General features: G+C 34.2%; 1 protein-coding gene across 1 annotated transcript in view; it reads left to right on the forward strand.

Annotated features, from left to right (window-relative positions):
- ATRNL1 (attractin like 1) overlaps window positions 1-17,017 on the forward strand; it is a 537,457-nt gene that overhangs the window by 227,301 nt on the left and 293,139 nt on the right. Inside the window, exons 22-24 of the mRNA XM_075026472.1 lie at window positions 1,609-1,703; window positions 2,348-2,426; window positions 3,651-3,808. Of these exons, the coding sequence (XP_074882573.1) occupies window positions 1,609-1,703; window positions 2,348-2,426; window positions 3,651-3,808 (332 nt within the window). The remainder of the gene's footprint in view (window positions 1-1,608; window positions 1,704-2,347; window positions 2,427-3,650; window positions 3,809-17,017) is intronic.

Here is a 17,017-nt window from a genome sequence, read left to right on the forward strand (position 1 = left end):
CAAAATAGGGCTTCAAAATTATTCACTAGGATGTAGCATCAAAGATGACTTGAATCTAACCGTATTTTAACATGCACAAAATAACAATCTGAGTCATGTACGTTTACAGGTCACCACCTTATTTCCCGTGACAGAGCAAAACCCAGAATTTTTTGATGCCTGTAGAACTGTAATGGTCAAAGAGTTAGAAGATTCATTCTGTTAGTTCTGAAGATATCTGCCTCTGTAACAGAGCATTCAAGATCCATCCACTGCACCCACTTTTGGTTCACGACTGTCTGTTGCACAAGGATTATTAATCTGCTAACACAATTTACACCTCTGAGGGCTCTGCTGATTCTTGACTATCTGACTGCAGTGAACATCGCCTGCTGGGATTCTGTGTGGCACCCTCTATGAATTACAGCAACAGTCATCCCTGGTGACGGGGTCCTTTTCTTACATTATGGAGGTGCTGGAAACCCGCTTCACCCTGACAAGTCCACCTCTACCCCTTCGTCCAGCAGAAAAAGTTCCTTTTCAGTCATTCCTAGTGCCATGACCCAACTAAGGGTTAATCTCATTCCTCCAGCTTCACGAACACAATGGGATAGCTCAAAACTTACATCTTCTGACTTGTCCCAATCATTTTATGCTCCTTCCAGGAAGGGTTGAGCATGGTTTGGGTCATCTGAGGATGGCCCTTTCTCCCTTCTGCACCTATGCCAACTTTAGCTGGCTGGCCACCAGGGCAGTGCTGTTAGTGTGCGGTGACAGGAATGGCACGAATATTCAGGAACTGCCTGGTGGACTCCATTCCTTTCATAGGTTGAAAGAAAAATGTGTAGAACAAATGCCATTTGGAAGTGAAATAGAATCTTTTTGAGTCAATACTAGACCGTGACTTGTTTCTCTTGTATGAAAAGTTCATATCACTTGCCACTTAGAAAAATCTCTTGGAATTCTGGAAATTTAGAAAGGAGGTGCTTGGTGGTCACATAATTTCTATTCAAAATTCCACTGCACCCTTTTATTATTAGCAATTTTATTTACTATAGTATCATGAGCTCATACAATATAATTTTATTGTAGATGCAACTTTTTTTCTAAAATGTTTAAACCTAGTAATTCTAAAATGTGTTATAGTAATGTAGCTATGTAAACCATTTATATAACACAGTAAAGCATATGAATGTAAACCTAATATCTTTAAATGCATTTTGAACAGAATATTTGAATAATTATTTCAGAGTAAAATTAGGGAATGGCTAACACTCTAATGATACTTGATACTGTATTTTGGAATAATTACTTTACAAAGGATGACTATTTCAAGTTATGTGTAATGGCTGCTCTGACTCCATGATCGAATCTGTTTCTTAATTTAGTTATTTTTCTAAATTTTATTTTTTATTACTTCTTCACCTAATTTTATTTGTTTTTTATTGCTTCAAGAAATTGTAGTGCAACTACTTAAACAGTTAAATGCATGTGAATAATTCTGACTTGAAGATTATTTCATGTTTTTTAAAATAAAAGCGCTCAATTTTTAGATGCTTGCATAATATATTATTAATATGTATACACTTGAATCTATTTTATTATTTCTAATTTCTGTTTTACCCACAGACAGCCTTTTGATTGATTACCAGTTTACCTTCAGCTTATTACAAGAAGATGATCGCCATCACACTGCCATAAACTTTATAGCAAATCCAGAACAGGTAAGAAAATGTTATTAACATTAGACAAGTTTTGGAGAGTCATGATTAAGATTTCCATTGTATTTGACCATGATTAAAGGTTTCCCAAGTGCCTATAAGGTATTAGAGATATTTCAAATCTTTCTGAGAACTGAAAATTATTCCAGTGCATTCACTGAGAAAACTTTCTAAATGGTGCATGCACTTCAGATCAACTAACACTCCAAAAGATTATCAACTGGTTTATTTTATTGTTGTTCTCATAAATAACAAGTTTTAATATCTTCCTGAGATGAATTAAAGGAGTATCCCCTTCAGTTAAGAAATCTTTGTAAGAAGACTTGAAAAGTAATTTTTTTTGATTGTAATTAAAATGTAGCCATTTGCCATGTATTTTTCTTTAGTTTTGTAAAGAAAATTATTTCATTATTTTAATCACAATCTGAAAAGACAACTGGTGTAGTTATATCCTTACTTGTACCCTGTTCTTACTGAAGCAAAAGAGAGGATTGCCTTTGGCTCTGAGTTATTACCATTTCTATTTATGTTTAAAATGAAAAATGGAAGATGATTAAAAGGCTATATTCAGTTATGTGCAACAGAGTTATATTCAATAGGTTCTGATATATTTTCTTAACTTCAATATATTTTCTTTTTTTATCCAGTCAAATAAAAATTTGGATATATCAATTAATGCATCAAACAACTTCAACCTCAATATTACATGGTCCATTGGTTCTACAGGTGAGGGTGAATTTTGGTGTGATGAATTTTTCCCATGTGATTTCATGATCCTTTAAGCTATTTTAACCTGATTGTCTCTTTGTTGCTAATTTTGATAATAAACCTTTACCAAATGTGTTCTTTTGCCATTATCATTATGCCATTATTAATTATATTATTTAAACCTCAGATGATAATTTGCAATCTGAACAAAGCTTCATTAATATGTTAACTTTCTCTCCGATTCAATTAAAATTACTTTGGTAAGAAAAGCTTGTAGTCTATTTAAATTTTTAAAATGACAGTGTTATGAAATGCTATGATTTTAATTAAGATAAATTGCTTCCTTAACTACTGCAGAGACTGAGATTTTATTTCTTTGTTTCAGTGTTCAAGCTAAAAATTTAATTATTAACCTTAACATTGATATCAAACAATAAAGTTCTTCTGTGTGTGCTGATAAAAGGAGCTGCTTATCTATTTTTCTCCAACTTTGAACCCCATTACTCTTCTTTGTTTTAAGGAGGAAGAAAACCTTTATTTAGACAGTTTTTCTGAATTGGTTCTATTGACTTTCTGAAAACACATCCAAGGAGAAGTATTATGCTTAAAATAAAATCATACTAAAATTAAAAAAAAAAATCTTTTTAAAGCAGGTTTTGAGTTTGTCTTACATAAACTCACGAATTTTTTCATCGATGTAATTCTGAAGTATTTTAACATACCATAGTTAGTAAATTTTATTTATTGCTTTATTTTCACTTAGCACAGTCACCCATATATTTGCAAAAAATTTATACACTTTCATTAGTAGGTATGTTATAAAAGCTTTCATGAACAATTAAAACTGTACAGCAATAATGTAAGATGTAGACGAATTCAGTTTCAAGCTTTATTAATCTATGAGTTTTTATTGAAATGGAATGTAAATTACTAGAGGAAAGCATATTTTCTGTTTAGCTGACCATAACAACTTTCTTCTGAAATTCATGTAACTTCTATCAATTTTATGATTTATTCATAATCTTTTGAAACCAGAGTAAGAGTTTCTGTGAATTCTCTGTATGTACATGAAATATACCTAATGTGCCGCGTAAACCATAGTAAAAGATTATTAAAGTTGTAGAATGAAGACACCGAAAGTAATTGCAGAATTTACGTTTCTTGTGCAATTTTACTTTAGCACCTTTAATGATGATTGATATTTGTCATAAATATATATCTTTACCTATGGGGTTTTTTTAGCTGGAACAATATCTGGAGAAGAGATTCCTGTTGTTTCTAAGGCTAATATTAAGGAATACAGAGATAGCTTTTCCTGTGAGAAATTTAACTTTCGGAGCAACCCAAACATCACTTTCTATGTCTATGTCAGCAATTTCTCCTGGCCAATCAAAATACAGGTTAGTATGACTGTTTTGTGCTTATAGAGATATTGACATCTTAGCTTTACATTGAATTTCATGTTTTCACTCGTACAGAAACTGTACAAACAGTATTATTTGCATGCTGTATTTTCTGTGTATAAGAATTACATTATGATGCTTATGCTTTCAGTAGTGAATCAGACTTCAGACTGTCAATTTTAAAATCTGAAGTTAAAATTATTGAACATATATGTTTACTTGTAATATATCTTATGCGTTTAGATGTATACATAAAAAAGGGCATACAAATATGTATGCAAGTACCTAGATATTTGAGTGTAATCTTTTGTTAATCATTAGCTTAGCCTCTGATTTTCTTAAAGGTTGAAGGTCTATATCATATTGCAATATTACAAACTTCAGTTAACGCTAAGTATATTTGGTTAGAAGTTATATTCTTCTTTGCCTTCATTGGAATCAATTTCACTGATTATTTTCTGGAGTAGTGAGATACTGTGCAGTGGCAGACTCAAAAAAATCAATGCAATAATGATTATTATCCCCCCCCCCCCCGCCCCAAGAAATTTCAGCAATATTTATAGTTACCATTACTATAGCTGCATTTGTAAATACTGCATCCTCTGCACCAATCAAGGAGCTCTTTATGTGCATGACCAGCTTTTGGCTATAGCTCCCTTATGGAATTAATTCTTAAAAATTAAATTGTTAAAATGATAATAAAATTTCATAATTCCTAGCTCAAGAAACCAGAACAAGCTCAAAATACTTGCCAGTTAACCACCACAATTACAAATATTCTACAGATGTCCATTTTGGTGGACACCCCCCCCCCCTTGTTTTTATAAAATACAGACCCCTGTTTCATATATATATAGAGAGAGAGGGATATATGTACGATAAAGTAATCTGCTGTGGAGCCTCCTGGATTAAAGCAGTCATGTTCTAAGTAAACTGGCAAAGAAATATTATTCCTGTGTTGTGTTCAGTAAAGCTAGACTTTTCTTAATCATACATGGATGTTAACAGTAAATATGTGTTACACAGTGTCGAAGGATGAATTGGTGCAACATTAACAGTTATGCATGTACTATATTATATAAAAAACCTGAAGTTTAACTGCTTGCTTTTACTCTTCATATTGTGGGTATTTTTTACACTCACCAATCCCACTTCCTAAGGATAGAACAACTTCAATTGCCAAATAGCCTTCCTAAACAAACCCATGAAACAATTTAAGTGGTAAATGCATTACACACTCTGTTCACCTCTAAGATTGGAAGGTGCCTATATCATCATGTAAGACAAACATTTTTAAGGTGAAGTATTCCTAAGATATGCAACTCTTTGTCAGATGTCAGCAGATTGCAGCTCTAGCTTGTGCTATTCCCACTGCAGCATAACATCTTAATGGCAACATGTTTTAATGCATGATAAAAGGAATCTCATTGGTTACATCCCACATCCCTTCTTTATTTAAAAAAAAAAACAAAAAACAACACAGACTTTTCCTTATCTGCCACAGTTGCACAGATTTTTTTGTATTCATTTTTGAGGCCCATTGAAATTCATCAGTCTAGACAGTTCTGTCTGACAGATGATGGTGTTTGAGTATTGCATTCCTTTCCTGTCATGCTAATTTTTTCATAAAAAACCTTCTTCCATCTAGAAATTAAGTCACTCCAATTTTATGCAGCAGTAAAGGAAAACTAAGGTCCAATTATGGAAACTCTTTCAGGATGTTAATATTGTCCTCTGTATTTGTCTTCCTAAATCAACAAGATTATTATTTAGCTCTCAACTTTTTTATGCTGTGGTTTGTTCTTTTCCAAGGAAATATCTGAAGTTCACATCACCCTTATAGATTTCTAATGTTTGGTGCTCTAGCAGTAGATAAGATCTTCAAATGATAAATGCAGTAGGAAGCTTTTCAGAGAAAACAAGTTTGATTTTATATGTTTACTTTAAAATTCTGTATATAATAGAAATTTAAAAAATACATGAGCCTTCTTATGACTTAGGGTTCAGACAGGGAAGTCATGGTTCATACCTATCCAGAGGCTGAAATTTCCAAGGCCATTACTAAACGGCCTCACAGTTCTAATATTTATGCTCTTCTACATCTACATCTCTTAGCATACCAGATTTCACTTTCACAATACACAGAAGTTGTTGATATCAATCTATTGTTATATTAAAGAGCATCCATTTAAAGGATGATAAGTCTTACAAAAATGATGTTACTGTTATACTGATGAAAGGACTCTTTGGGAGAGTCAAGATACTGTTGATGGATTCAAGTTCTGGTTTGGAATGGGGAACTCTAGACAATCTCTGAATTATTTTTCAAATGGTCTAGAAAGTAGTTTCCTGAATTAGCTACCTTTGCCTTTCTGTGGTGATTAGAGAGTTAGCTCCATGTTCTAGTGCAGGGCTTTGGATGTCGTGGAAGCTGGCCTATGCATAAATAGTCTTGGACACTGAACTATTTGCACTGTAGTCCTTTCCACTAATGCAGTCACGCTGCATTGGTCAAATTGTGTTGATTAAAAACATACTAATATTTTATATCAAGTGAGCACTGAAGGTTTCAGTTAATTCTGTTAGAACTAAGGAAATTACTGTGACTTCCTTGAGATGTATTCTGTTCATAGGAATAAGTAAGATAGCAGCATGAAATTTGTCACGTGCCTTTTACACAATACTTTTATAGAGGACTAAATACTTCACATCTAGCATTTTTTAAATACAGTCTAAGTACCAGTATCCTGTATTTATGTTATTCATTGTGACTTGTCAAGAATAGATTATGTAACAAATGAGTTCCTAAGGAAGGAGAATAGTGACCTTACTTCCCTTGTAACTGATATTTCAGGTTTTGTTCTTGATATGCATTTCACCACTCTCCTTTTATGCCTCCTGTTATGCTGGCACTGGAGCTAAGATTGCTTGTGTCTTTTGTTGGGAAGGTTTGGGTGCTGGTGTTGGAGTTAATGCTATTTACCGTTTCATCTCCTATTGGAGAAGGAACAGCACTCCTCATTATAGAAGACATTTAGCTTCATTTTCTGTCAAAGTCACCTATATTATCTCTATTTTTGCATTCAGTTCTCTTCAAGATTTTCATGACTACAAGGAAAAACTGTACATCCCAGCAGGTGACTGTTTATTTGGATCAATGGCTCACAGTTGCTTCCTCAAGTACTTTTACTATACAGGTTACCTATTCAGCAAGCTTGGAGTTTTTTCCCTAAATCTTAATAAATTCCTGGTGATTCTAACACAAAATGTCCCCTTCTGAAATATGACTTCCTGACTTTGAAAAAAGAGTATGGGATGGTTGTTTCCATAGAACAATTTCCTGAAGATGTGCTGGTCTGTGCTAATTATTCACCAGCAACGACCCAGTGACCCATTTTATTTTTGTCACTGGTAAGTCTAATGACCTCAGAATACAACTTCTTCAGCACTGGATAGCAGTGAATTACTTGCCAATTATAGAAACTATGTAGGAAGTTTTCAGTTTCAGATGAAGTCCTTCTCTCTTTATAAAATTGTACTCTAGGTTTCCATTAGTCAGCACCCTTCTTCTGTCCATAATGGCTATGGGCCATAGCTGGGTGCTCAGTCAGGAGGAGAGCTCTGCAACCCTCAGGGGAAATTGCTGCATTGAAATTTCCTGATGCTAAAAGCATTTTATTTAGCTATAAGATCTCTTGTTCCTTGACATCAAAGGAGAAACAGAAATGTGACATAATTGCATAAGGGGTCATTAGAAAGATGGTGATATAGGACATCTTCAGCTTAGAGCTGTTTCCACAAATAGACCTGTTATTGGGTGTAACATGGACAGCTACCAGTTTTTCTCAGAAGTGTGTAGTAGTTATATGCTGGCACACAAATGTTGGATATTATTCTGTTGAATTGTAGGAAGAGTTTATACCACACTTTTTCTCCATTTCCTGTAATGCAGAGCTGACTGGAAAGTAAGGATGAATATAGACCCTTAAGCTTAGCTCTTCCAGACTTTAATAGGCTACAGTAGTTTATCCATCTTTTCAGAGGAAGTCTTTATAAAGTAGCTTTGTTATTAAAGGGTTCAAGCGTCCAAGTAATAGGACGTGATTTATCATCCAGACTTACCATCCCTATGTTTGACTGGGTGTTGTTGACAGTCCCAACCCTTTAGGTGTACCATGTCTTGTATTTCTGTTAAACAGGACTCCCTGAGAAAAAGCTGTTGTCTTAAATAGGCTAGATTTCTGAACAGAATACATGGCAAAGCCCCATAACTTGTTTCTGCTCATTTTTATTTTATTTTGAGAGTAGATGTAACTCAGACTCTGCTGGTAATGGAATTTGAAGGCTGTAACATTTATTGAAAAGCAGTAACTTAGACTGTAGCCAGCACCTCAAATAATGGTCAGTGGTCCCTGAAGCAGTAAGCAATCATAAAGCTTGGGCTTCTGACAGCTATGCAAATATCAGTAACAGCAGTAACATGTTCTTCACTTTCAGGAAGCTAATTTTATGGCAAGGGATTTTTGTCATTGAAGCTGGTAACAGATGTCTTTCCTTTTTTTTTCTTTTTTTTTTTTTTTCCCCATCAGTTACTCCCATATTCTGAAAAGTAGCAAGTGCATATGAAACAAGCAAATACCCTTAAAATGCCGTCCTGGCTATCCAGTTGATGTGCTTTTTCCCTAAGGACAGCAATAGCATTCTTGCTTCTGGATCAGCTGCTTTCATGCACCTATATCTCTTTATAACTGTCAAACCTATATGTCTGATCTCAACTTGTGCCTTAGCAGCAAAATTTTCTACCAGTTTTAAAGCCGCATCTGGAGGTAATAATAACTCTTCTACTAGTTATTTCCTTTCCTCCCTAAAGTGTAAATGAAAGATTCACAAGTGTCTGAGTTTTAATTGGGAGGGTCAGTTTAAATTATAAGGTTCAACCTAAGCAGCAAAGCACTGCCTGGCAAAATCAGGTTTGTATTTAATGAAAAAAAATCTTTTTATTCATTTTTGATCATAGAATAGTTAATCTAACAGGTTTCCCCAGCATAGAACAATTATTGTTACAGTAAAGTTAGACATGATGTTAGTGTACATGTAGAATGCCCAAATGTGTTGGAAAGAAGGAATGTAATTATTCTTAAACAAGCCTACTGCAAGATTTAGTAGAGTATTGTTGGGTTCTTTTTTTTCTGCACTGTTATTTCTGAGGAAAACTAGCTTTGGCACCCTGTATTAGTTTGTATGCCAGAACAGAATAATGAATTATGGTGAAGATTTACATTTTATTTGTTTGTAGCACAACAAATAAAACTACTTCATATATAAATTTTCAAGGGATTTTTTTTTTTAAAGGGGAAACTAGTGTTCTTTCAGTTTACTGGCTCCTGTTTCAGAATTGATTTTCTTTCCTCTGTTAATAGCCTGCCTGTAGCAACTGCAGAAGGACTGTAATGTAAATCAAGAGGCATATCTACTCTTATAATAAAATTTACTGTGTCACATAATTTATTTCAGTTTTTTTTGTTTTGGATTTCACTTTGAATATTTAACATTCATGAATGACTTATATGTTGTAAAAGCTCCAAGAAGTAAAACTTGTCAGTCACTGCCATTAGAAGTTACAACGGTAGCACAAACCTAATTACTGAATTAACAAATAAAGATCAGAACTTTTTAGTTTTTAAGACCTATGAAATTTGCAAAGGTCATGATTCTGGAATCTTTTCTTGGAAAATGTGTATTTATCCACATGTAGCTGTGTTTGTACAGAACCTCCTCCCATCAGTGATTGCATACGTAAATCTAATCTCTATGATTTATGGTGAATGATTCAATTTCTAAGTGCCTTAATGGTTTTCATAGAGGCTGCTGAGTAACTGCATATAGCTATGTGTGAAGACACTATAATTCTTGAAACAGTTAACAGGTATTGATGATGAAGTGGATACATTAGTGTCCAAAACAACTTTGACATTTTCTTACAGTAAATATAAAATCCCTCTTAAAAAGAGGTTTGAAAGTATGCCAAGAACAAAAACCTGGGAAACCAACCGAGCTACCGTTTAGCTCCAATTCTGCAAAGAGCACGAAATTCTTTTGGAACAGAAAAAAATCAGGCATAGATGGCATCTAGCAGTACAGGGTGGGTTAGTTCATAGATGACTGAAGTACAGCCTAAAATGTAAATATATACTTGGCTTCAGTTTTCAATAGGGATTATGATATTGATCATAGTGTAAAGTCAGGATTGATAATAATTAACACATATTTATCAAAATTATCCTCAACAGAGTTGGATGCAAACCTCAAGCTTAATGTGCTGAGATTAGGCACCAGGTAATATCTGTCCTAGAATGTGAAGGAAGTGACATGTGAAATTGCAGGGCCAAAAGCAGGAGGGTAGGACCACGAGACTGGAGAAAAGCAAATGCAAGTTTGTATCTGAACGTAGGAAGGAAGTGATTCAGGTAACAACAGGTTTAGTAGTATACAGTGCTTTGGAAGAGATTTTGAAGGAAAGTTATATTATAGTATTTAGTTTTTTGTCAGGTTTTATGCATTGACTGTAGACATTAAGTTAGACAGTAAGGGAATTGGCTGATGATTGGAAAGTAGAAGAATGTAGATCTAAAGAAAGAGAGATTTCTGTAACAGATCACGTGGCTGCTTATGATACGTTTGCACTTTGACATTCTGCCAAAGTGGCTCATCTAATTACCTTTCTGGGCATGTTGGAGTGGAAACATTTAGTTTGTTTGGCAGAAAAATGTCTGGAGATTCAGATTTATATCTTACATAGGATTGTTTCTTATATCTGATTAAAATATATGAAAAGATGTTTTCATTGTTTTTCAATTCAATGTAAATAGAGTTTTTGCTCTGGAGTTATTTTTAGAAATAAACAACTCCACTAAGTGAAGGAAGTCAAAATTATTTTAAAATTGAAATCAGTGGGACAGCAGCATGGTGGGAAAGATTAATTTCTTTCAGTAGTAGATTCTAAAACTAAACTCCGTTCTGTTGTTCAACACATTAAATACCATTATTGAAAATTTTGTGTCATAGTTACATTATTACAGGTATATCTGTTACATGTATAATTATTGCATTATGTGAAGTAGTTGAAAATTACTCTCGAAATGTGGACTGTTACAGTTACTGTTAACCTTTTTCTTTCTGAGGTAATCAAATATAATACCAGAAACCTACTGGTTCTTGCCTTGGAAAATTAACTATCTATAATATCTATAATTTATTTCCTTGTAGTTGCAAGGCAATTGTGTGGAGAATAAATCACAAGACTGTATAATAGTCCCAAAAAGCTTAATGTGCCCAAATCCAATATAGCATTTTCCAAAATGCTTCCCATAAATCCTGAAGTATTGCTAAAATGAGGAGGTGTTTTCTGATGATTAGATTATACCTTTTTTCTTTAACAAATAATGATAGACCTGTTAATGTTTGTCTTAAAATATACTGGAACAAGGTTGCCAACCATATTGTGCCAACTTCTACACCACTCCAATAAATGTAAATGCTAATTTCATTACTCTTCCTGGTACATTTCTTTTTGCAATCACCTTAGAAGAGGTTTAATATAAGCCACAAGAATATTTGTAAGTAGTTAACATAGTTGATATATTTCTGAGAAAGCAGAAGCACTGTTAATAGTTCAGCTATTGATTTAAGGGAACCAAAACACCTAATTAAGAGATAATTAGTCCTCAATGATGCATAGTTTTAATTGGTGTATAATTTGAATGTCTGAGATAAGAACTCCCGTAACTGATGTGCCAATTATATAGGGTTTTCTTTTCCAGACAGACCAAGGCACCATCTACTGGCAGCTGTATAACACAATAGAGATGTATAGATATAGTATTTGCTAATAAAAATTATCTCCCTGTGATGTTTAGTAAGTAGATATTGAGATTTTTTTCTGTAATTTCCATTTCCCTTATCTACTTAATTAAGTAAGTTGTAGTTGGAACATTTAGAATGAAATAGAAAATGTTGCTCAAAGATAGCTTTTTTTTTTTTGTTAAGGACTTTTGATTAGCTATAGGAAAATAAATCAATTATTCATCTTGGGACTTTGGGAGGGAACATATGACAGAGTATAGAAACCTGGGGTTTTTTTAATAATAAGAAGAAACCCTTCAAAGATTAAGATTCTCCCTGAAGAAAACATCCATGCCTTGCTGAACCACAGAAGCCTATAAAGGTCATACACAGTGGCTCCCACACAGTCAGAATAATTTGAAAGTAAATGTTTGGCTCATAGGGAATCAGAATGGAAATAGGAGGATAGTGGTAGATAATAGATATTTTCATCCTATTTATCATGACTGTTCATTCTAGAAACCTTAGTTACCCTCTCTAACCAGGATTTTGTAGATAAATGTGTACGTGCAGGATTTCTGTTTCTCATATTTTTGTTTAAATTTGAATTTGTGCCAAACTGGAACAAATCCATGTTTTTCAACATTTCTTAATAAACAAAATGTCAGTGGCCCAAAATCAACTTAAAAATTCCAACGTAAGGTGTTTGTGAAGTAGGCTTCTCAGGAGCCCTGCATCTGCTGAGTAGTGATGACAATCTTGTCAGCCTCCCCAACATGATCATGGTCCAGACACTGACAGGAATTTCAGGTGTTAAACTTTATATATGCTACTGGAAGACAATCCTTGAGAATGGAAAGTAGTTGCCTTCTATTGATCTTTGGGGCCTCTTCTAAGGTATTTTTATTGTGTTGAGATATTTCATGTAGACCTCTATTTTTCACAAAGCTACATATTAATCTTTTAACCATCTGATCAATGTATTAACTTCTGTGATGAAATAACAAAATGAAAATATTATGCAGTGAAACTTCAGGATTTTCAAATCCAGAGCCATTCTGTTGTTCCTCATGGATTAACTAATGCTTATATGGTTTGAGCTAACTAATGCAAAGATATGAGGAAGTCAAAGTCCACAAATGTCATTCCTGAGAAACACAAAGTTGGGCAGAATCACAAGCTCTTTCTTTAGCAAGAAGACCAGCTCGGACTGCAAACTTGGTGGCTAATTGGGCAGATATTGGGGAGCTGTTGTGCTCTTTGTTAGATTATAGTGTGAACGCTCGCTTCTTTACACTGTGCAAAAGGACGTTAGGGCTGTGATCTCGTTTGTTTTCATTATGAAATGTTGATGGTTAGTTTTTATTTTGGAATATTTTAAGGACCTTTAAATTGTGGTAATGATGTAATTTTAAAAATCTCTTTAATTCTTTATTATCAGGAAGCTAATTGTATATATTTTGAAGAAATGGAAAACAAACCCCCAAACTGCTTGGTCTGTATTAGACAAACATATTCTGTGCCTTCAGGGAGGCAGTACAAACAACTATCAGACACAGATAGCCAGATATGCGTATTAAACAAGAGGGTGGAGAGCTTGCAGGTCATCTGCTTTTGTAAAAATCTGTCTTTAAATACATTAGTTACTTGTCATTACTTTTTCATGTAAGCACTTGATTTCATTGCTACCTTGGTGTTATATCTCATAGATGATAAATCCAGAAGGGGCTGCCGTGATCATATAATCTGAAATGAGACATAAACTAAAGCATAGGCTTTTACAAATTAATTGCTGCTTGAACTAGACCATATATTTCAAAAAAATATCGAGTATTGGCTTAAGTATTTCTAGAAATGGGATGCGCACTAGGCTCCTACTAAATAGTTCTGACTGTTAATTATTGCCACTGTTTAAAAACATGTGATTCATGGTAAGTGTAGCTTTCCACAGGCTAGTCTTGAAATATAATTTTATGCTAGAAAGAAGAGCTTCATCCTATAAAGGATGTGCTGTTGTTGTAAATACCATGTACTCCATCACCTTTTCTTCAGCTTTTCTTCAGTCTTACTGTCATTCTTGTGGCTTTTCTCTGAACCCTCCAGTATTTCAGTATCCCTTGGGAATGATGGATGCCAGAACTGGATATGCTTTTCCAAGCCTGATTACATCTGTTTCAGATACAGAGTTAATGATGTGCTTGAGGGGGCAGAAAAATGGGTGCTTTTCAGCAGCTGCCCCATGGGCCACGCTGCACTGCTGAAGGAAGTAGAGCAACCTTAGCACCAGCTTTCCTGCTCATTAGTGTGTCTCCAGTACACCCTTTACAGTATTATCAGTATTAATTAATTAATATTCAGTATTTTCCAGTATACATGCAGGGTTACCATAGCCCTTTCATCACAGCATTGAGAATTTAATCATTATCTACCATAACGCCAAATGTTTTTCAGCGTCACTAAGTCCAGAATAGCATCCTTGAGAATGATCTTCATTCTTTGATTCCACATTTATACTATCTAAGGCAGTTTTTATTACTTTTACCTTCCGCTTATACTCCTGTACAAATGGCTTGGTAAAAGTGACCTATTATTTTCACTTTCTTCCCTCAGCATACCAAATAAAAATATGTTAATAATGATATTGGGCTTTTTGCCAGTTATTGATAAAAGCTTTAAATAACACTCGAAAACAAAGATCCAAGAATCTTGCTGTGCCTTGCACTAGAAACACATTTGTACAAATGTGAATCTCTATTTGCAATTACTTTTCACATTAGTTAAATATCTGCCATGTTGAATTTGTATTATCCTAGTTTCTCAAAGTGGTGCTTTTGCCAGAAAGATTAATGCGATCTCTTTGTATGTATAAATAGGAAAATATCCAGAAGGAATAGAAGTTCTGTTACTTGTTTTGTATTGCTATGTATGTTGTTGGGAATGTGTTAGGAGATGGTCTATGTAGTCATGAATTGGAGAGTAGTGATCTCCTGTGAAAATGTGTAAGAACTGCTGGTTATAGAATACTTGTTCTGAACACATATATTAAAGTTGATAAAACAAATTTTTAGACCAATAAGTTCTACAGATTTTGCTATTATATTCCTACATTATTATTTATCTTATTTGAACTTTATTCATAGTTCTAATCTTTCATTCTGTTACCCCTTGAGGAACATACCTTACACAAAACTGGGGGAAGGTGAATCTTCTGCCTTTCCTTCCTTTTTTCTTCTTGTTTCATGATGTCCTCATTTTACTTTCTTGTCTTTTCCTTTTATTATTATTCTTTACTGTGACAAGAAAAATACGCAAGACTGACATTGTTACAGATTGCAGTCTTGTTAAAATTGCCATATTAACTAGCAGTCCAGGTAGTGAAGAACCATTCAAGCTGTCAGATATTCTCAAATGAGTGAAATAAAAGCTGTTTGTATGTATATAGAATCATCATTTGTCCTTCGTCTTGTAATACCATCTTTGTGCAGGCTTTGAATTGTTTTCATTTAAGGTAATTTTATTTTTGTTTTATTCCCAGTGGTAGTGTCTGAGAAATGCTCTGCTGTGTATGAGAGTTTTACAGAAATGATTAATTTTCACAGATAACAAAGTTTTTTGTATTAATTATTTCTAACAAAACTGTTTCCTATTGGGTTTCTTCATCAAATTAATATAGACATAGCACAAAATCACTTGCTGTGGATACAGAAGTTCTGGGAAACACAGAATAGTTTATGTTGGAAGAACCTCTGAAGGTCTACAGTCCAACCCCCTGCTCAGAGCAGGGCCAGCTTCAAAGTTAGATATGATTGCTCAGATCCTTGTCCAGTCAATTTTTTTCCCTGTCTCATGTTGCAGTTTGCATCCACTGTATCTAACCCTCTTTCTCTGCACCTCTGAGAAGACTCTGACTCTATTTTCTCTGCAACCCACCCATTAGGTAGTTGGAGACAGCAATAAGATCCCTTCTTTGCCCTCTCCTTAAGACATTCAAAGTTAATGACTTATTACTATGTGATAAAACATGAGCTCAATGAATTTATGGAAGACATTAAGATCAATCCCAGGAATTCAGTGCAATTCAGTGCATTCTCCTCGAAAGTCCCTCCAACCCCAAGGATTCAAAAATAATGAAAATTGATATAATTCTTGCAGTCATTATTTAAAATAATAAGTTGTATAATATAAATACAAGATAGTTTATTTTGATATTTATCCAGCTGTTAGGCCTTTTGAGCTCAATATTTACATCTGCCTTCTTGAAGAAAAAAATGTTACTTAAATGGCATCTGGATAGTCTCCTAAGACAGAAGGAGGTGTGGCTTTTGTAGACACTAATTCTAATTATCATAAAAACAAAATGTGTGAACAGTATTTTCTGAGATAAATGTAGTTTTAAAATTTATCCTGTCAGACCTTAATTATTGCCTTTTGGAGTTGCTGTCCTAGCGAGTGGCTTCTTTCAATAAGTTGCTTATTATGTCTGCATAGATGAGTTAACATGTAATGCTAGAAAGTGATATGATCAGATGTTTGTCTCAAAAAAAACACCTGGGCAACTTGTAACTCCTACCATGGAGGGGACTTTGTATTGCAGTTGCAAGCCACATCCATCGTACAGAGCATAACATATGAAGTGCCTTTTTCAATTTAATCTTTCTTTTAAACTGATATCTTTCATGTATAGCATAATCATTAACCTTATTAAAATCTGTTTGTTCCCTGCCCCCCCCCCCCCTTTCTGGCATACGATTATTTAAATATACATTACTGTATTGAAAATTTGGCAGTGCTTTTGTATCACCACTAGAGATTGGAAAGAATAAGGATGAAGTGCATCTCTTCAGTAGCACCAAGGATAAAAAGGCAGAAATAGTGTAAAGCAGCATTTAAACTGAAATATAAGGGTGAAAGCTTTACAGTCTTTATTGTTACTGTTACACTCTGCAGAGTTGGTGGTGGGATGTCAGTGGAGAAAGTATTCATAACATGTATATTCAAAAGGTTTAAAAGGAACTTTTTGGCTCTGCTTCCTCATTGGGGATGTATTCTTGCAACTTGCAATGCTCATTAACATGAGCATGGTGTAACTGTATCACCGCCAAAGCGAAGGCATTCAGTGGCGTTCTTTGAAGTGCTTATGTCAGCTCTTCAGTGAGGATATAACAAAAGATGTGTGTTCTACCCTAAGTGACAGGTATATTAGCACTCTTGTGGTTAAGTCCCATGTGCATCAGTAAGAATAGATTTTCCTTAGCTTGTTGCCTTCTCTTTTAGGTATTAGATAAGGTGTAAAGCTATTTAATTGACATCAGACCTGTATTAACTACTGTAAGCTGATAATGCTTTTTTGTAAAATGATTACCC

Source organism: Buteo buteo, chromosome 4 (genome assembly GCF_964188355.1).
Source record: "Buteo buteo chromosome 4, bButBut1.hap1.1, whole genome shotgun sequence".
In the NCBI taxonomy this organism is placed as follows: Eukaryota; Metazoa; Chordata; class Aves; order Accipitriformes; family Accipitridae; genus Buteo; species Buteo buteo.